Raw genomic sequence first — 23,420 nt, forward strand, 5'->3', positions numbered from 1 at the left:
CACAATTAAGCTCAAAATCCATTCAAACACTTGTTGGAAAATAGGGCAAATATTTAATACACATTTTTAGGTATACCGGTATATGTACCTTCCTTGAAATGTACAACCCAAAAGTCGAATGGACCACAGTGCAAATGAAACCTTGTGTACAAATGCACAGAGAAATACATCTACATTCAACACGTTTGAATATATCTAGGTTTGTTTGTACTGCCATCATATTGATATCATCTCTTGGTGTATTGAGTCTGTAGAACACGTCCTTTTTATTCTGGAGTAGAAACATTAAGAACTACAATGTATGATAGCGTTCTAATTGGATTGTCCTTAAACTCTCTTCTTTCCTGTCCCTTCCGTGAATAATATGAATATCATGGAATATCATCAAGTTCCAAACATTTTACATACAGCATATAATACAACATACTGAACTGTAATTCTAATACAGATTAGACAAAGTTCTCAGACCAAGCATCAAGGTGAAATACATGGGACTGAATGACACACACCATCTTTATGATTATTATATTTATTGCAATCTGCATAACTTGCTTTTTTTTTTTTTTTTGCTTTTGGGGGAATAGTTGTTATTTTGTTTTGCTGTGAGTTTGTTTTTTAGGGGTGTGCTTGCTCAGAGTCATCAACACAGTAACAATGGCATGTGACATTCTGCATATTAGATGAAATATCAACTTTTGCAATTCCACGCAGACATGCGAAAAATGAGAACTGTGGCAGTTGGGCGCGAACTCTCACAGACTGAAAACAAGCATGGAGGTTGCGTCTATATTGAGTCTGTCCCTCAGTAGCAATAAATCTCTAAACTTGGAAAACTAATGATTCAGCTTGCCATATTGGGACACGGGAAAATACCTCTGGGTATGGAAGCCTGTTTTCTGCCGGTAATAATGTACCGATATATGCATGACGTTTTGATAACTACATACATTGGACACTGTAGGCACATTAAATTACCATTACCAACATGTACTGTAGCACCTGATGCTACCAAGGCAAAGTTACATTCATCTACATGTTCCGTAAAATTTTCAAGTTGTACCACAAGAGCCTAAAGTCAAATTTACGGGGCATTTCTAAGTGGTAAACAACAAAGAGTATCATATATTTTTCTAAATCAAAGATGCAGTACGCCAACAGGCAATTTGGTACTTTCCTGTTCATCATGGATGATTTCAAAATCATATCTTCAGCTTAGTGGCTAAGAATATATCAATGACAAAAAATTGACACCAAATATTCAAATTATGGAAAGCTTTCAGTATGCATGTAGGCAGGACAAAGTACCAGATGGTAGGATAACTAGATAATCTCAATAAACACATTCTTGCGAGCCAGAGCATAATTTCTGCTCTGTGGACCTACGCAAAACTCAAGTAATTGCAGGTAGTGCCAAGCTGTTGCCGTATAGGGGGCGCATGGTTTACGAGAATAAATACACAAAGCTTTGAATATAATATAAAAAATGGATTTGCCAGCACAAACAAACTCACAGAAAATTTTGATGAACAATATCTGCTAAAATATTACATCTAGCAAAATCAACAGTCAGCCATGGCATGGAAACATGGACTGGCAGAGCAAAAACACTCCTGGAATGTTCCTAACTACTGGAAGGAATGTGTGTAGGACAAACCAGCCGGCAAGTAAACATACATAGATGGCATATTTAGCTGGAAGCAAGTCTGGGTCAGCAGGAAAACTGCGAACGTCTGATGCATGCCTGCCATAATTACTTGTCCTGAGACAAGATGGATGACCTTTCCCACTATACATGTACTCAGCTATGATAGTTCAGCCTGTCAGAAATAAAATGCTGTCAATTTTAACTTGTCAAATTTGTGAATCATTGTATTCACTATAATGCATTTCAGATTCTTAAAAGGCTGGAAACTGTCCTTACACCTTGCTGGTCCAGTTCTTGATGAGTGTGTTTATTCTCTTTCAAGTTATGTGGCATGAATTTTTTATTGCAGTTCCAAATTGAAAAATTTAACAAACAGCAAAAAGTGTTATACATTTGTAGCATTGGTTGTTATTTGCTGTGCCAGTCTTCCATTGTTCTTGTCCTCCATCTACATGTACAAAATTACAAACCAAACCTAGCACCCGCCCGTTAAACTTCTCCAGTAATGTTGTGACTTTTTTCTCCACATTGATGGAAATTTATGAACAGACACTGTAATAAAAGTACTCTCACTGCCTCTGTAAAAGATCTACAAAACAGGGACATCACTTTTTATTTCTGCCCAGCCACAGCTATGCTCCACCCTTCCAAGTGTACTTGGTGACATCCACTGGTGAGGGTGTTGACACTAATGCATGGAAACTGTTGCCTTGGGCGCTATTTATCAATCCTTGACATCGCTGCACTGCCATTTGTTGGCGGCCCGATAGAGGCATCCAGGAATGTAAAGTGAATTCCACAATAAAAAAAGACTTGATCTCATTTATATCAACACTGACACATGCAATTGTAACTGTCATAAATATAGATTTGGGTATGACAGTAAGAAATACACCGTGGTATTAATAAGTCGCTATGCCTTCTTTAAACCATCAGAAACCACACAATTAAATTTCTGTCCATCTGGACAGGACTGGCAGCTGTGCCATCTGCAACACTATTTCTGATGACAGTCCCTTCAACAGTGCAATCTTTGCCTAAAATCCCAATGCAGCCAGTGTGGCAAGTGCCATGGAATATTCTTTTCCTAACAACTAAGAGAAAAACACTTGAGAGCAACTGCTTCCTTGATTAGCAAAGGCCACAGCAGCACAAGTGGCTGTCAAAAGTCAAATGGTACATACTTGTGATATCTCATATGTTGGTTTGGTACAGTATCTACAAGATTTCTGTGAACACTTGCTAAAGAAAACTCATCCTTCCATAACAAGTACTTGGAAGCTTGATCAGGAGCTGCAAAACTTACGCAATGTTCGCTGTGATTTTTCATCGAATCTGTTTTGGTCGTCAAGAATTTGAAGAAGATGATGGTACCTTAATTGATTTCCGCTGAAATGTATTGTTAAGCTGGTAGATAAATACAATATCTCTTCAACAAATGATCGCTGATGGCACCGGTGACATTGGGCCTTAGTTAGTGACCACTACCTATCTGACTTACAGATTGATATATGGCAGGTGCCACATGTGGGGCAGGATGCGCTTGCTATTTTTGAAACACCTGACATCACTTCTTGGTCTTTTGGCCAGAGGTCCATATATCTTTCTTTCATGAATTTGACTTTGTTTGTGTACCCGTTATTTACTGTCTGTTCTGTGCTGTTTTGTGTCTTTGTTTACAACTATTGTATTACGAATTCTGACCTAGTGTTATTGGATTATGGATTAGTATGATTGCGATTATTACACTATTTATTTCAAAGGTCAAGTTTACACTTTTAATGCAATACCCCAGTATTAGTAGAAGCTTGAATATTTAAAATATTCGATGATTAACAGAACATCTGATCTATACTGATACAGCATGGTAATGCACTCCCCGGTACCGTCAAACCTGGGTAGTTCACCAGTATTGTTTAAAATGTCACATGATACTATCTTTGAATATTATAAACACATTCGTACGGCAGCAAATGTATAAATTATATGCAATTTGTAAACATACTGAATTGTTCAATCCAGCTACCACATGCATAAGCTGATATCGTGCCCACACCGCAAAACATCCTGTCAAGAATCAAATTGTCTTTTAGCCACTGCATCTGACTGCATATGACCATGACTGCTCATTTGGGCAAATGTAATGATACATGTATTTATGATGTCAAAAGGGACAAACTACCTGAATATTTTCCCATGTTGTTGTTTTTTATATTCGTATCATCCTTCTGCTTCTTCACACAAGCTCGGGAGATGACAAACCAACAGAGATTACTGCAGTCTAGAATTTCTCATTTATTGTGTAACACAATCATCAAAAGGTTCAGTGTGTAACCTTGTGTGGCGTGCTGATTTGATGTGAAAGACCTCCAACAATGATAGATTGCATATATGTCACTTCCAGATCTGCATACATTGTACTATGAGCTGAATCAATAATTTGAATTTTCATCATTGAGTTGATGGTAACTAGGTATTGAACTGTCAGATTGATAACTGCTAGGATTTTTTTTCCATCAGCTTTGGCATAGGCAGCAGTGGTTTTTTTTTGGTTTTTTTTTTTGGTTTTTTTTTTTTTTTAAGTGGAGTACATGTATCTTGGTAATTTTACCTTGAACAGAACGGAGGGTGTGCCCCCCCCAATTCATGTCATGCATGAGCAAAATCATTTGACAACATATTTAATGATCCAGGAGAATTCAAAGCACAGTGACTATGTTTCTTTAAGGTAGAAATATGCCGTAGGAATAGATGTATTTGCACCCTCTGACTTTTAAAACACATTTCCGATCTTCCGCTATTAGAGGCTCATGGAGTAAAATTAAAATTTGCTTTTGGAAAAGTCAAAAATTTTATTTTTCCCTTACACAGGGATGGCGGCTATTTTCAAATTCAAGTGTTGGTAAGTATGGGGTGATTTGTTTCGCTTGTACCAAAATTTGCATGCTGACCCCTTGATTTTGTTCCTGATTGTGTAAGGGAATGGCTTTTGGTTTTGTTGAAGAAAAATTTATGCAAATAAGACTCAATTTTGAGGTGCCTGCTGTCAACCCTTTAACTGCTGTAATTTTTCCTACCAAAATTATAATGCAATATTTTATCAAATATTGCAAACTTTTCTGTGAGTTTTTTTCATAATTTTCGACCAAATGGATCTCACATTTCATCAGCTACAGTTTTTTATCAAAATTTTGGCAAAAATCAGAAAAAAATTGACTGTGGTATATTTTATAAAGGTGACAAATATAGATTTTGGCGCCATATACGAACATGTAGAACCTAATTCAAACAGTAATAGGACTACCAGTAAATCACGTCAAAGTTTGCATTTCACACAATTGCCACATTAAAAGCAAACAACCTTTATGGGAACAAAGACTGACTAGCATACAAAACTAACAAACCGAACACTGGTCCAAAATTACCTGCTGGCTGTGTAAGCAAAACAGTATCCTCCGGTTTATTCATCAGTCACTCTAATCATTGCAAATGACCGTTTACACTGACTGAATTGCAATAAGTCAAGCTTTTGACAGAGATAAGCTTTTGATAAAGCCAGGAATCTGTAACTACATTCTAAAAGCCGAGCCGCAGCTCCTGTGACGTGCATCAGGATGGAAGCATATGCGTATACGTACGTCAAGCAATAACCACCAAAATGGTTCAGTTGTACGTCCTCATACAAAACATTTTATGGATCTCTTTGAACTCCAGCTCTTTCCCATCACCTTGAATTTTTCATTTATGTTTGAATAATAAATTCATTTCTGTACAAGATCGTACAGATGTGTACAGCGTACCAGTGCTGTTTTGCATGGCTCACATGAACTGAGTAATTAAAGAAGAAAGATACAGCTATGCAAATTAGCACCAACCCAATGGACTGGAACACAGTAAAACACTTTGACTAAGCTTAGCCACATGCATTTTTAGCCTTTTTGGATTTTAACAGCAATCAGCCAGTTTATTATTTGGTTAAAAAGACATTCTCATACTAATATCTAGGGAAAAATTTAAATTAGCAACATAGCTGAAATTAGCAAATCAATACACTTTGCCAAATTTGTTAAAAAGGATGCTCACAAAAAAAGACATGTTTTACAATAGTGGGGGGTTGCCACTCATATTGTTATTAGAAAAGAACTATCCACAACATAGGAGAGGCACTGAAACATAGACAGAGACAGAGATACAGACACAGACAGACATCTCAGATGAGCACAAAGGAGTTGACTATGGTATTAATTAAAGCTTCATGCCAAAGACGAAAATTTATGGGTACAGATGACTTTTTGCAGTCACTAGAACCCAATGGAGTGTAGTAAGGTTACAGCTTGTGGAGTGACTGTAGTATAATATGGGAATTGTGTACATGGCAGGAGGCCCCACAGGAAAACACTTTCCTCCAACAGTTTGTGTCGAGTAATGCTTCAACTGATACCATCCTGTATATTGGACATCTTGTAATTTCCATTACAGAGAATTTACTGACATTGATAAGCTAAAAAATACATTATATGTACTTATGTAGTAGTGTACTTAAAACATGTAGATATGACATAAATATTTAAAGGCAGTATTTAAATCGAATTTGCTAAAAAAAAATAAAATTAATAAAATTAGCGGGGCTTGTGTTTGGTTGGTTTATTCAAACACCTTTAAAGCTGTTAGCTGAAGTGCTGTGTTGTTACAAGTGATAACTGGTTCACATTTATTAATTGATATGCAACGGTGTCAACAGCACCATACATCTATATAATTGTGTGTTCGTTGAAAGTGTTGCATTAACATAAACACACAGAAACTGTTTCCCAATTCCTCCATTCAACAAGGTCATTAGCAATTTCCAAATAACACAAAAGGCACCCCTCCTAAACGCCACACAATTTACCGAGTTCAATTTATTGGTACACACAGCCCGAACAATAAAGCAAAATGCTGTGGAAATTTATTGTGCTGGAAATATATTGGTCATTATATTTCTTCCATTTATATTTTGGCAGGTTCCATTTTGGAAATGGGGAGGGTACGTGTAGATCTACGCTTTTCATTACTGTATGCAGCATGTATGTGGCAAAATTTTATTTCAAACTGTGCACAATAAATAATGCAAGACTCATCTACAAAAGAGGCATTGAACAAGGCTGTATGGATAATTAAACTTGGTATTACAGCTGGGCATATGGCAAAGTTACAACACTGTTAGGCAAATTTTGGTAACCCTGTACACGCAATGTTCAGAAAAGCGCACACTGTATGGTACTAGGCTAGGCTTCCTTGGGCTGCATTCCTCACACTTGTATATTATGGTTCTTGTTCCTGGGTGAGCAAATTACAATAACATGGTCTGAATCTCTATTGATATGTGTACGGCAGGAGAGGCAATTTTCCAAGCAGAAGGGTGACCTCATTTGCATAATTTATGATGTCATTGATACTTTGATGATGACATAGGTCAAAAATATTTACACTTCTTCCAGTAAACTGCCAGGAATTGGTCACTTCCCTAAAAAATTAAATCCAATACCCAATAGACATGAGCATTGATGATGTTTGGACTTATCATTTTTAAGGTACAGAGCATGCCTTGGGGATGACATTTGGACTCCATGCACTCTCACCTCTGTACTGTACATTTACTTACCTATAACACTTCAGTGACCCTTTGAGTGCTGTAATTTTTTTCCACCAAAATTTAAGTGCAACATGTCACCAATTTTTATGAAAATTTCTGTAATTTGTTAAATAATTGTAGACCAAATGGACATCACAGTTCATTGGCTAGTTTTTTATCAAAATTTGGGCAAAAATCCTAATAAAAAAAAATGACTCGGGTATATTTTACAAAGGTGACTTAAAATTGTCTTTGGCACTAAAATGGTAATAAGCTCTTCAATAAAGAAAGCTTTCACCATCTAATTGTTGTGAAAATTAAAAATATAATTTTGCCATACACTGACAGAGTTAAATACAGGGATGACAACCATTTGAATTTTAATATCACTAAATTTCAGGTAATTTGTTTCCTTGGTAACAAGATTTGCACCTTCACTCCTGATTTAATATTCGTGGTTTTGAGGGAGAATGTTTTAAAGTTTTGTTGAGGAAAGTTGGGGAAAATTAAAGTCGTGTAATTTCAAGGAATACGGTAATAATTTGGGAATGCTTTATTTGATTAGCCTGTGGACTTTTATAAAAAAGGTTTTACTCTGGAGGTCATCACACGTGTGAGTTTATTTGTGAGTTGTAGCTTTGAACAGCGTAGCAGTCGGCGGAACACGTGGAGACATGCTCTGAAAGCAAATAATACTCTTGTTAAAATATTTAGTAAAAAACCCTTGACATTTTGGTCAAAAGAGATAACACACACAAGTCAGTGAACGGTGACTGCACCCACGGATGTATTCTATTAATTATTACAAAATTAATCCCTGCTGAAAAACTAGTCCGAGAATATTGTACAGGGTACAGAACTACACTAATTAATAACACGCTGCCAAGAACATTGGTTTGATTGTACATGGAGTACACTAGTGCTCGCATAACTTGCAATGTATCGGTACAGTGATCAGGTACTGTGTGTAGTTCCCAAGGTATGCTACACAAATTACATGTACCGAATGAGGTTAATGACCTGCTACAATACACAAGATGTATTTCCAATTACAGTAAAACCTGTCTAAACTGAACTGTTCAGGGGCTGAGAAAATTGTTCGGTTTGGAAAGGTGTTTGGTTTATAGAGGTCCTTTTAACATAGTGTTCTATTGGAATGGGGGTAGGAAAAGGGTTCAGTTTAGACAGGGTTCAGTTTCTGTTTCACTGTATCATAAAGGTACATTGATACCACAAATACCCAACGATCTGATTAGTCAAAAGACTGAAAACAACCATTTGCATTATATAAAGCATGGTTGGAACACATGCTAGCTCTCAGTTAGAGTAAAATTCCTTTTTGACGTTTCACAACAGAATTTCAACATACTGTTACGATATATGCAATACACTACCACTCGATTTTGACCATTTCATTCCATATTAATGCACTCGCTGACACTCATGAGTATACCGGTATGTTGTGAACTGGTCAAAATCTTGTGGTATACCATGGCTGGGTGTCATGTATTGCCTAAATAACGACTGTACTGTACATACAGATCTACCAGGTTTATGCAAATTCATTTATACCTGTGAAGGGAATGTCCTTCAATGAGTTTAAAATAACTGGTAAATGTACATGTAAATTCAACACAAACTCCAATTTCATACAAACTAACAAAGCACAGTATGGTAGTTGCAAACTTCCAACGTAATTTTGCCCTTCTACCGGTATATGAACGTGAAAGCCCATTGCTATGAATAGGGTATTCTCCACACACTAATATGAGTATAATATTTTGGATTCGGGTCATGTAATACCCTAATACACATTGTATGCTTCATGGAAACCAAGTCTGACAACCCGCAATCAGAAAGATGTGAAATCGGTTTTCCAGTCTGTGTTGTATGGGGATGAAATTAAAGAGTTGTTGCTATCCACTGAGTGCATATCAATTCATGCAACCACCGCCACTCACATGCCATTTAGGAGATTAAAGAAAATTGAAATGGCGCATACGTAAATGAAAACGACCGAGTGAGTGCAGGGGAGAAATCTACAACACTGGCATTCAAATCAGCCCTTGTCTATTGCAACATTAATCCTGACGTCCCTGGTTGAAATAAATAAACTATGATGTACAAAGTATACCGTAGAGTTGAGCGTGTCACTTGTCCTATCCTGATGAGATCAAGCAGAAAGAAACTGTTTCATAAGACTTCAAATTCTATGGAAGATTGAGGTTTGCACGGTGTAAATTAAGTTTACAAAATTGCATAGTAGGTGTACCACGTCATGAAATATCCCTTTTACCCTTGCCCTGACAAGATCATTTGTTCCCATCAGGTCAAGTTGGTCAAAACCAGTGAAGCATAGCATGTCCCAGATGTTGCATTTTATGTGGAACGAAAACTTGAGTATTTAAAGTCCTGTTTATTGAATGAAAAAACTATTGCGTCGCCTTTATTTTGCCATCAATACTCAGTCCCAATTTACCCCTTCTTCAATATAAACATTTTTATGAATTTTTTTCTTCCATATACCGGTACATGCACCCGTATTGACTGTTGACAGTTGTTTCCGCCATTTTCATCGCAGTAGTAACAGTGGACATGGCTGAGTCAAAAGGCGGATGGCTGGCACAAGCCTCATTCTCCTTTCCTTAATCGCACCTTCTACACTTGCATACCTCCCTGCCACCATCCCTGTATGTGCAGAAGACTATACAAATAATAGTTAAGAAAAACCACTATGGACTGTCGACAGTGTAAACCTATGAAGTAAAACACCTATTTATTTTCTGAGGGTACTGTGTGAATATATGCTTGTACTTCTGGAATGGCATTATAGCCAGTGAATGGATTAAGGAAGAAAATGTTCTAATCACTCTTTGGTATACAACCACACATCACGCGTGTCACTTGTCATTTACTGTGTCGTAGAGTTGACACAATTTCAAGATGCTCTTTTAATAGAATATGCCTTGTGGAAACTCAAACAGATATCATTCTGACTCTCCAATTTTTACAACTCTTTTCTGATCTACCACTCATGAGGAATTATTTGCAAAGTTCTTTGACTAAGCTACATGTAAGTGTTTATTTTCCTGAAAATCAAAACTTTAATTTTTCGGCCAAGGAGTTAACACAGGGATGTGGCCATTTTAAATTTCAAACATCAGTAAATTCAAGATAATCTGTTTCTCTAGTAGTACCAAAGTTTGCACGGTGATCCCTGATTTTTATTCCTGATTTGGTAAGAGAGTCTCATTGAAGAAAGTTTGAGCAAAAGTTTAAGTCTTTCACATTCAAGGTGCATACCAAATGTACCATCTTGTGCTGTTTCAATGTCCTCAACCTCTTATAAAACAGCTAGGCTGCGAAATAAAACATCCCAATATTTTGATCTCCCAGACACCTGTCATGCCACGCACTGCCCACGCTCATTAATGAAACCTGTCAGCTTCCGTGTGTGGATTTGCTATTTACGTCACCTCTGTGAACAAACAGCCCCTGAGCACTATACAATAGCTGCGCACTTCATCATCTAAATATGGTTAATTATAGCACAGTACAGCTCAATCATCATGATGGTAATTTTGTTTGTGGTACCAGTCAAGATTCGACAAATTTTCTCAATATCCATAGACTATTTACAAACACCACTGTAAGGTAAAATTTTTCTTGAAATTTTATTCTAACTTTCAACAGACTTCAGTAACACCACTGCAAATATCTAGCAGAATTTCTTCTATTTTTTTACCATATTTCAAGGCAAAAGAAAATTAATGATTCTGTAAACACACAAATAAATAAATTATTTTTCTAGTAATTTTCACAGGTTGTAATTAAAAGGGTCTCTTAAATTTCATACAAAATATCATCTGAGCATGACAGACATTCTGATTTCGACAAGCTTTTATAGCATGATCAAAATACGGCTGACAAAATTGATCCAACCTCCAGACAAGCCTTCATTTACATGCCAACCCTCAACAGTCTAAATATAATACATGCCACAGACAACAAGCTCCACCAGCGACTGCAAAACCAATCATATCATGGGAAAATGGGGTCAAAGGTCATGGGTCAAATAGCCCACTCTGACCTTTTTGTGATGAGTTCACGACCTAATGCATCAACAGGCCCTTCATACAGTGTTTGTCTTCATGGGTCAGACAGATGGAATTAAACACTGCTGAATTCTTTGGATAGGTGGAATTCCATGACGCCTCTGCTCGTCCATGAGACACAGGTGACCTTTTGACCTCACACGGTCCTGTTATGGATAGCGGAGTAGGACTGATGACTCGGTGTCACTGAAGAGATCTGCAGCCAGAATATTCTGGCAGTTAAAATCAGGAGATGAATTCAGAGTCTTTGCCATTTTGCAAGTTGTAATTTCCGTAATAAAATAAAGCAGTAAATGGTGAACGCTTAATATCATTCACCAATGATATCACTCACCCATGACATCACCAATTAACAGCTCATTTGAAATAACAGCAAAGTGCCTGATGTAGAAAATAGTTTTCATCGACTTAGACAGGCACCTTTTGTTTATAATGTCATATTTATTGTACATTTTGATCGATTGGTTGATTTCATCGATTCACATCTTTCTTTATTTACACAGCGTAAATTACTTCATTCACAGAGCTTCCGTTAAAAATAGAACTTCAGGGGTACTGTACAGATAATAGAGACTGAGACAGTTTTTTTATTCTGCTTATTCTACCACAAAAACTGCAATCATGATTATGTGACTCTGAACCATTTTACAAAACATTTATAAAAAAAAGCTTTTGAAATTTTTTGGTTATCAAATGTGGCCCGGTAAATGTGTCAACCTTTCATTCAGCACAATCTGTTTTTGTTTTTTTTTCCTTAAAAGAGAAGGAATTTAATATTTTTATGTTCCTTTTTTTGTTTTGCAGGTGGGATGTCACAGAAATATAACATAAAAACATGTGTTTACCTTACATGTAAAAGTAATGAACTGTACTAAAGCATTAGCGATTATGTTTGAAACCAATAATTTTCTATGATAACATCAAAATTGCATATTAAAGATTTCCAAATGTTCCATGAATTATTGATCTTAAAAGATATAGTACTTTAGCTTTAGCACACTAGCACTATGGTATATTATACTGCTGCTAATTTTATTTTAATTTCACAGAAAACTGGATCACAATACCAGAAACACATAGAAAACATCTAAATATGCGTGAACAAAACTGAACACAATACACCGTACAATGTTCACATTTGATGATTTTTCACAAGTCAACCTAACAGATAGTTGCCATGACCGCAAATATTACGACAGACCAAATTTGAAAATATGAAACTGTTTCTATTCTGAAAATACTTTCTTTGACAACTGGCAAATAATAGCGACTAGTAAGACTGTGACAAGATACAAAAGTTCAGAAAATTGAACTACCATATGTATGCGTAATCCTATCAACGAAGGTTGATTGCTAGCAATGTAATAGGGCCGATTACAATATGACTAGAAATTCTGCTGCACGCAGCACCACAGGAAGACTCATAAGAAGAGCGCGTACATTATAACTGTCTCCAAGTCAATGATGATAATAAAGAAATTTTCCCTGTGTTATGCAAATGAGACAAACAGAAGCAAAACCAAGATTACCAATTACAAAGTCATCACACAGGTACACAAAAGGAACTTGAGACATATTCGCCTCTGTAAGAGTAAACATAAAATCAACAAAAACCAATGTACATGTATACTGACAGGGGAAATTTTGCAATTTTGCTTATGTCTTAATATTTACTAGAAGTCAATTTGACACGAAAATACAAAAATTTATGAGCAACAACAATGTGGTGTTTTGGGTAATTTTTCTAAGAGGGTACACACCAGGTCTAAGTGAATGCAACCAGTTGTAGGTTATACTAAATGGTGACTGTAAATGGTGACACGAAGGAATCAAACATGTAGGCTTCGGGTACCATAAAAAAAAGTCACATTGTGTTATGAAACCAAAATGTCATCGCTTCATCCAATTACAAAGCCATCAAGATAAAATTAGGTTTCATCGATCATAACAAGTACCAATCACGAAGAAAGCCCGGCCTTGCCTTGTGGGTAAAGAAAAATATAATTTATGAAGTACGGTACTGATACAATAGTGCAATCATTTTGGAGAGCTATAAATAGTTTACAGGAAACATGAACTGCTATTCTCCACAGCAGGTAGCAAATGGATTTATATCTCCTCTTTTTGATATACCGGTATACCACTCAGTGAAAACATCCTGCCTTTTAAATGTTTAATGTCAGTCTATTGAAAACTGACAGAATTTGATATGCCGGACAGTATCAGATACATGTGTTCTGCTTCACTCCTGTGCTTCATAAAAAAATATTTCAAAGGCCGTATTAAACATTAAACTGCCACTATTGATATAGTAACATCAAAATAAACACAGCCCCACACCCCTTACAAACACCAAAACTGGTACCAATGCGGGGGAAAACCCGAAAAGTACACAGGCTTCGGGAAGTTGGCCTGTAAATTGTAGAGCAAACCTAATTGAGTCATAAATTCTTATTGATCAAGTCGTTTGTTGCACTGCCATGTTCCTTTGGTATTATTGTAGACACTACAGCAAGGTCTCTATAAATTACACAGGACATCAGAACTCGGGTTGCAAGTATCAAAGAATATTTAACTGTGTTTACCCACTATAGCCGTGGACACACACACCAATATTTTAAATCTGTCCACCAAGATCCCGTACACATCGTCGTAAACCACGCACCCCTTTACGGCAACAGTTTGGTGCTACCCGTAAAGATTTTGCATAGGTCCGCAGAGCGGAATGGTGCTCTGGCTGGCGAGAATGGATACCATATTGCAGAGTATTAACTCATCAAAAAAACCTCATAACATTTTCAGGAGGTACTTGTGTCAGTGAATGAAAAGTGTCGAACAGGAAGTTTTCACCTTTTTCAGGATAACGATTTCCTCAAACATATGTTTAATGTTTCCTGTCTCGGGCCATACACCCTTTTTCAGGTCTACGAGCTTAAAATTTCAGTATGGTTGGGATTAGAAAAAAATTTGCATATATGCTTTTTAGGTAAATGTCATTTTAGATAGAAATACTTCATCCTGGAATAATTCATGGAAATTTCTTTGTATCAGCCTACGCCATTATAGAGGGTGGCCAATTTACATAACAATGCATTATTTGCATATTCTTTTGTCATGAGAAATATATTCTTTCATATAGCTATTAACATAACAGATTGCCTCAAAAATCCCAAATGGAAAACCCTGTGAAATATATAAAAAAAAATTTCCATAGGGAAAACTAATCTCTTCTTTCCTAATAACATAACAGTACAGCTGGAAGGGGGTAGGAGGGTGCAACTTCCCACAAAGTCTCTCACAGAGAGTCCTACTGAGTCTCCGCCCCTGCTTGATTGTCCTTGAGGGGTGACCTTGAGTTTTGATATTAAACACAACAGGCAAGGCTAAGTGCAAAGATCTAGCTCATCGCTTTTCCTTTCATGCCAAAATATATTGGGGAAAGCAACAGGCTACCTCACATAGTTTAACATCTGTCAAAACTATGAGTGCAATTTATTTGACTTTTCTGGGTGCAGCCAACGGATGGCTCTGACTGAACTCGTCAAAATTGCATTTAACCTTTTTACTGCCATAATTTTTCCCACCAAAATTTTAGTGCAACATTTTACCATTTTTTGTGAAATGGACATCACATATCATTGGCTACAGTCTATTATCAAAAATTTGGCAAAACTCTGAAAAAAATTGACTGGGGTATATTTTGTAAAGGTGACAAAAATCACTTTGGCGCTCAATGGGTTAATTTTACTCAAACGGTTAACTTGTACTGATACATCACCCTTAACAGAGAGAGAAACAAAATACACCAGCTAGACCACAATCATTGTCAAAATACAGCCTCATGACAAAAGAAGGAAGATGGTCGAATCAGAGAGGCTGTTTAGTCTGTTAAATGGGTGATCACAGACTGCTTTGTTCATATTCAATAATCACATATCAATAATACCAAATGATAGAATTGCCTTGAATGTAATTAGTGTAAACATGGGATGTGGGTCTACTTCTTATTGTAATCACCTAATTTCCTTATTAAACCTCCATTAGCCGTAATTTGGGATGTATTATCTGGCAAATTTTTTCTATCTTAAAAATACGATTTCTTGTCCTATTGAAAACAATTATGTCTAAATGCCAGGTGCTCCACATGTCTACACAGACAAGACATGTGTCATCGTCCAGTGTATTGACGACTGAGTTTTTGTCACGATTAGTATTCATTTGTCAACAACATTGTACACTGCACACAGAGCTGTATAAGTGAGCAAGGCTTACTCTTTATTGCCAGATAACTTAACACAGAGAAGAAGAAGATATATTGGTTGTAAACACAGCAAGGATGAAAAAAATGTCAAAGGTACTGTATTGTTATTTGCTCTGTTTAAAGAGAAACACATCCGTAAGATATCATTCAACTGTAATATGGACTGTGTTTTTATAATGCTGCAGAACGAATAACTTAATCCTCTCCACTGAAGACTAAAGATCCAACTGGCCGTGGGCAAATAGCTCTATTTGTCCCATTTATTAATGTCAAAACAAGTATGACTGCACACCAAACTACTCAATCTGTTCTGAACAAAATTGATGTTTCTGTTTTGTGACAGTAATGGCACGCAGAGATATCCCTTTTCAGAAATGGCAGAACAGAATTTCCAATTTTAAATATACAGCATCATCATGCACAGAACTTTGAACTTGGTAAAATTGGAATGCTGTGGCTTTTGCTAATTTCAGATCTATTTATTTATTTATTTAATTCTTCTGATACCGGTATATTTTTATTTATTTCTTTTGTAATTCACTTATTCCTTAATTCATTTATTTTTATCAGCATAATCTCCCTATCTTTTTAACCTTGTGTTTGCAGTATATGTATATCTGGTTTCACCAAATTAGCTTAGCTACACCACAATTTCAACACCTATTATAAACACAACAGTATCGGTTTGTAGGTTCTTTTACAAATTATCTGAGACAGGGAGGAAGTCGCATTATCATTACAGTGCTACCAGTGTTTTTCAGGCGGTAGGATTAATAATCAACCGGCACAATGAATAAATTACCGCTATCACGACTATAGGCATACTGCTATTCATAATTACAGAGTCACTGAATTAGATGGCTTATTTACTTCAATAACATTGGATATTGACTTATTAAGGTATTGTGCTAGAATTACTAACATTCCATTGATTGATACACTTTTTTTCTAATGTAAGTGTGTTCAATATGTATATTATTACCAGTGTGTGTTTGTATATATATATATATATATATATATATATATATATATATATATATATATATATATATATATATATATATATACATAAACATAAACATAAACATAAACGTGTCTAAACTGAACCCTTTTCCAAGTCCCATTCCAATTGAACTATATGTTAAAAGGACCTCTATAAACCGTACACCTCTCCAAACCAAATAATCTCTCAGTCCCAGAAGGGTTTGGTTTCGTCAGGTCTTACAGTGTGCGTGTGTGTGTGTATGTATGTATGTGTATACATATATATATATATATATATATATATATATATATATATATATATATATATATATATATGTGCATCAATTTTAAATTTATGCAAAAGAGCAAAAGAGCTTCCCCTTGTTCTAACTGTCTTTGTAGCAACACTGTGACACCTTTATTGCCTATCATTAATGAGATATGTAATAATACTCTTTGCGATCCATATATTCATGGTATTGGCAATTTTCAAATTTTCATGGTGGGCAAAATAATGATAACAGTTAAATTTCACGCACAAACACACTAATAGGCTTGTGCTTGAATGATACCAGAAAGACAGTGAGCTGAAGGAAGCAGATTTTTTACACAATGGCTGTTGACAGCCAAAAGACGCTGCATAATGTGTTGTTATGGCAACACTCAGTGTCATCTCAGAGGCTGGGCATTCATCACTTGCTGGCTGACTTCGTCTCGAAGAAGTCAGGGCTTGCATTCCCTGACAACGGATGTGCTGGTTTATTTTGAAACCTCTCAAGCGTCTGCGAAGATATGTGTTGAAAGGTTTCAGGCCCCGACTGTCCCTACTCATTGAAGAAAATATTGGCAACAAACTGTAGATTATACGTGGCTTGGAGCGAGGTACTTTCACTGCAATATATGAGCATGCAGGTTGCAAACCTACATCTAAATATGGAAACGGCCTCACGGTAGATTGTTTCACGTCACGTACGGCTTGAAATATCCAAAATAAATAACATTTCTAGAATTCTTGCTCAAATGCGTTACTCTAACGGTGGGTCGGTTGGCTATCAGTATAAAACGGGGAACGGGTTCGGCTACATGTCAACACTGGGATGTGACAGAGGATGCGACATGAAAATATGCTTTCAAAAAAATAAATTGTCGAAGAGAATATGACAGATGTGTACAAATGTGATGATGAAGCCATTTTGGGATACTGGGATATCTCATTGGCGGAGCAACACGTTGTGGTGCACTGACTGGTGCCATGGTGTTCTAGAGAGATCTGCAAGTTACTTACCCCTTGTTTTTTAGTCTGGTCATTCAGTGCTTTCAGCCAGCATTGGACGAACTCGGGAGCTTGGCTATGGTGCATGTAAAGCCAGGCGATCGTCGAGTTGACCCATTCGCAGGTCTCCGCCGGCTTCCCGTCTTGCCGAATCGACTTTTGCCGCTGTACATGGCCGCCGCTGACAGCTCCCGACGCCTCGGCCGCTTGCCGCCGCTTGGTGATAATTTTAGTGACCCACGACGTGATCGCAACGGTCAGAATTGTGAAAATGACCCACCCGACGAGAAACGCATCCAAAACATCGATCTTGCCAGCTCGCACATTCTCAATATATTGGAGTACACCATCTTTGATAGCTTCTGTCATGTTGGCACCGAAAGCCATTGTTTACGAGGCGATCTCGTCCGTTGTCGATATATTACAGATCCAGGTAGTTCAAAATATTCTTTTAGACCATAGGTTCCGAACTTGTAGTCCTGCTCAGGGGGTTCTTCCGCTGTTTTTGGTGCAAAACGCGGTGATTCACTGGAGAAGCTACAACGTACCTCCACCGCTTGTAGTTGTCCCAGCCGTCCTCATTGAGTGACGTAGGGAGAATTAGTTCAACTAATCAGTGATGCTTTCACGTTAAATGTCATCCTTGCATCCTCGTCGACCTGCCAAGCTATTTTCTTTTTCAACCAAACTGCGGCAATATTCTTTGCCCTCGACGGAATATTCGAATCGGGTTTCGAGCCCTCGAAACGTGCAAAGTATTCGTGGAATTCGCAAAATCTTACTGATTTATACGCGAGTGGATACGATGAAAATAGTAGCCATACTTCGGTATACGCCGCTAGAGGGCGTCCCCAAGAAGAGGCAGATGATCGTTGCTCATCAAGGTGAGAGAGCTGGAGCAACACGATACTTGAAGAGATGGCTTTCCTCGTTTATGTTTAAGGCTGGAGTCGAAATACAAATAAATGTGATAACATTTCTATATTTTCGCCAAATTTGCACGCCTTCTTACGCAATTTGCAGGAAAGTTCACCATGACTGCGCCACACCCAACATAAAGCTAAAAATAATATTAGAAATACACCAGTTGCTATTTAAACTGCAGCAAACTAAAACGTGCGGGCGTAGATCTTACACCCAGTTGACTTACGTGTCAGTTCGTAGTAAATTTGGTATGCACGTTTTGCATAATTTTATTGCACTTCGTCGCATAGCTCCTAATATGACGTAACTTCAAATGCGCGAGACAGAGCTCGAACACAATGATAGCCGTGGTGGAGGCCGAGATGTAATATTCAAATAATTTTAGTAGTTTTTTACAATATCATGTCTGTTAGACTCGGTGTGGATTCATACTATAGAAATGATCCCTAAAAGTATGATGACAATATCATGTCAACGAGTTTGTAGACATAAAGACGAGACGAATAAAATGACATTTCCTCTCCAGTGAGCTTATGCTGCAAGGAGTTATGTAGTCTGATCTTTCCATCTTTAGTGTCAAGATAAGTGAGAAGTTGTCATGCCAATATACGGTCTACTCCCCGGGGGAGCGTTCACCCGGTACCCCTTGGCCGAGATAGTTTGAACTACTTAGGCAAAGATTTTAATACTGTACTCGCTTTGGTGTGGAATTCGCCACTAAATGGTATAGTTTCTGTTATTCGAAGCGAGAAAGTGAGTGAAACCTGCGCCACGTGTGGCGTGTATAGTTTCCAATGCAAGCGTTCAAAAATCACGCCCTGGCAGCAAGACATGCAGATCTGTTCAGTAAATTTACAATTTTTTCAGGATTTAGTCAACATACTGAAGCTTTCAAACTTATCGGTCATATTAGGGTCATGATTAAGTTCCCTTGTCGGGTAAAGTGACCAAGTTCCACGATAATAAAATGCAAAGTACGAATACCAAATTGAACTTGCATCTGAACTGTATATAGAAAGTATGTATGTACTTTCACTTTTCAACCCAAATTTGTATTGGTGTTTCCGGTGAAAGTTATATGGGCAAATTTGAGAGAGCTTTAGGAGCAGCCATTCTTCTGCCTTTGATAATTATGACCATAGGTATTTTACATGTAAACATTTTAATCTACTGTATTTTTGAAGAAAATTTGGAGGAAGGGAGTCTTAAACTTCTGTCCTGCCCTCCTTCCGTACGAGTTGATTTTTTTTCCTTCCGCCCTTAGATAATTTCCCTCTCCCGCCGTTCGCCGTCAATGAATGTCCCTGCTTGCCCTATTCGTGCATGGATCTTCTGTTATCCCCTTGCAGGTGCGTTCGTTGTTGACTTTGTCAATTTGAAAGTTAATCAAATGATAATCTGGCGACAGCGTCCACAGAGTAGTAACTTATCCTTGCTTGCTGTGGTGCATTAGGCAATCAAACGCGTAAGATAATAGACTAAACACTGCAATAATTGTAGCCCTTGGTTGGTGGGGATTGGGCTTCTGTCGTGCGGCTCGCGCCTTGCCCCAACCAGGGCTACAATTTCTCCCTATACCTGCTAGTGTAAAAGCTGCAGTGCGGATCTACACTGCATGGTCAAGGCACACACGGGGCCGCATTATTAGAGAATCTCGCCTTACCGTGTGCAAATTTCACTATAATCCTGCTCCCGGATATGTTAGAGCCCTTGTAACTCCTATCGATGGTCAACTTTACTCCTTGCGGCTGAAAAATGACAGTTTAATGACTCAGGCGCGAAGTCAATTCGAACTGGACCGCCGTCGTTGAACTCTGTACCCAGCCGACTTGTACCATTACATTTAGGGGTGGCCGACAGGTGTGAGGGAGCTGAATGAGCATGCTTACGGGTAGCCCTTCACTGCCTCCGGAGCCAAAGCCGGACACTCTTGCCATACTCGTAGGACTAGTTTATGGGATTGAAAGGGGTGGGTAATTTTCATGACAATATATAACTCTTGGTGAATAAAGAGAGATACTTTTGCCGAAGTTCAACTACGCATTTTAATTAGTTCAATAAATCCTGTGCTCTATCTTCCCAACTTTCTCAAATAAGTTAGGTACTAGTTCAATAAATCCTACACGGGAACGGGTCATTTGAAGCAGTTAGAACTTTGTGTCCATGTACATTGTTCAGAGGCGTGTGCCTAAGTTAAACTCCATATAACTAGTTCAACTTTCACAACTATTAAAGTTCAACCATCCACCTCCATGGTACAACTACATTTACAAGATGCCGCTGTTGTTCAATGTGGAAAGAGTGGTTCCAAGCAAAATCTGTTCGACTAAAAGGTCACAATGTGTGAAGTGGGGTGCCAAAACGGCATTCTTGTCCATGACGGCGTGACTTGAACATTTTTTTTTTTAAATCTGATATTTTCCATCTAGTATCAAAGTTTGACATATCGACGATTTCGGGATTACTGTGAAATCGCCGATCGACACTGGACTCAGCACTCTTCGTCTGTGAAATCGCCTATACTTACAGAATATTTATCGGCAATTTCCGGACTCTAGACGATACTACAATGACTAGCCTTGTGCCACGGCACGCCGGGTCTGTGAAATCGCCGATATTTATTTATAGTTACTTATAGTGCAGCTTTGCCAAATACTTTGCTATTTGTATACAACACGTAGGTATTTTACTGTTTTTGTATGGGTCGTAGCATTTCTTAACTCATTACACAAACGCGGATTACATTCCAGGTTAATTTTCTCACAGGACATTTATGTAGTCTCGCTTCGAACCATAGTGAACTTTACAGTGTGCATGATGAACTCAGTATGGAAATAGCCTAATATAGGAACGACTTCCTCCAATCTGATTAAAATCAGAAGTAGAGTACGGCGACGTCTTCTTATGCGTACGCGGTATTCTCTCGCTGTCGCGTAGTGAGAGGCGACAGCGACTCGGAGAGAATACCGCGTACGCATAAGAAGACGTCGCCGTACTCTACACCTGATTTTAATCAGATGGACTTCCTCCATCCATTTGCTCATGACCACTTCAATAATGCAGTGTTTATCAATTTAAAATTTCGGCATTTTCTTGTCTGTCAACATACATCTTAATGATGAAGTAGGCCGGGTTGTATGAGGATTTCTTTACATCATTTTCACATCTGTGCTTTTTCATGGATACATCTTTCTTTTGTAACAAATCCTTGTAATCAGCATGTTTTACATACATGCTTTGATATTGACCTCAGCAGTTTTTGAATAAATCTGATAAAATTTGAAGCACCGAAGTAGTAGTAGTCACAGTAGTAGTAGTATCTATTTAAAGCTTCCCTTTTTACACAAAGTTGAGAATGTTCCAGACTAATTAAACTCATGTCATGATGAGTGTGGGGGGAAAATGACATACATAACATGATCCGAAGTGGACCAAAAATGGACTCCTGAGATACACCGCACCAATCGACAAAACATGAGCGTGTACACCTAAATAGCTAACATTGACTTCTTCCTGTAAGGTCTGATCGAAACCACTTCAGTGACAAATCAGAAAACATGTACACAGAAAGTTCGCTCAGCAAAATGTTATGATCAACGATGAAAAAAATCTTTAAGTATATCTAAAAACAATTATCTTCATCTATATTCTGTAAAAGTATAGACCCTGGTCAGTTAACTTGACTAAAGCAATGTGACAAGAGTGATGTTGTCTGATGATTGTGAGTTGTAACAAAAAAGATTAAAAGCATAAAACTGTAAAAACTAATATAAACATGTTTTTCTAGTATTTTAGATAGAACTGGTAGAAGGGAGATAGGCCTATAGTTGTTAACATCACTTTTAGAGCCTCCCTTATGAATCGGAACTATTTCAGCACATTTGAAACAGTCGGAAAATGTACCACTATAAGCTTCAAGATTAAAAAGAGTTGCGAATATTTGTCAGACATTTCACCACTTTACAGCTCTGGCCAAGCGCTAGTCTGGCTCGAACTTCGCTACTAGATGATACTAGAGTTTGTTAATTAGGCGGGTAATATCCGATATATATCGAAGATTTTATAGCCTTAGAGATCTATATCGTATAGTATATTAGCCGTAAATATCGATTGGATATTTTATAATTATATCGCGGTGTCCTCTTGTTGTCAGAGCATCTGTATAAAATGGCAAAGACGAGACGACAGACTTTGCATGGCGTGAATATCTCTTTCACTTCTCAGGAAATAAAGATGGCAAGTTCTTCAATGGTCACTGGTCTCTCTTTGCTTTCAGCGATAGTGGTATTCTAGCAGTAATTGAAAAGGAGCAAACAGTCCTATGACCTTTTTCAATCCTCCGAAAAGATAGCGTTAAAATAACAACAACTATACTGCCACTAGCGCGCTACTGTACTGCTAGTGCCACCGTTTTCATTAGTCCCTCACACCTGTCGGCCACCCCTAAAATGTAATGGTACAAGTCGGCTGGGTACAGAGTTCAACGACGGCGGTCCAGTTCGAATTGACTTCGCGCCTGAGTCATTAAACTGTCATTTTTCAGCCGCAAGGAGTAAAGTTGACCATCGATAGGAGTTACAAGGGCTCTAACATTATCCGGGAGC

General features: G+C 37.7%; 1 protein-coding gene across 18 annotated transcripts in view; it reads right to left on the reverse strand.

Annotated features, from left to right (window-relative positions):
- LOC139129534 (phospholipid transfer protein C2CD2L-like) overlaps positions 1–19,040 on the reverse strand; it is a 78,358-nt gene extending 59,318 nt beyond the window's left edge. For all 18 annotated transcript variants that reach the window (XM_070695184.1, XM_070695185.1, XM_070695182.1 and 15 more), the window contains exon 1: positions 17,905–19,040. In XM_070695184.1, the coding sequence (XP_070551285.1) occupies positions 17,905–18,279 (375 nt within the window). In that variant the 5' untranslated portion in view covers positions 18,280–19,040. The remainder of the gene's footprint in view (positions 1–17,904) is intronic.
- Positions 19,041–23,420: the final 4,380 nt, after the last annotated feature.

This window comes from Ptychodera flava, chromosome 3 (genome assembly GCF_041260155.1).
Source record: "Ptychodera flava strain L36383 chromosome 3, AS_Pfla_20210202, whole genome shotgun sequence".
Classification (NCBI taxonomy): Eukaryota; Metazoa; Hemichordata; class Enteropneusta; family Ptychoderidae; genus Ptychodera; species Ptychodera flava.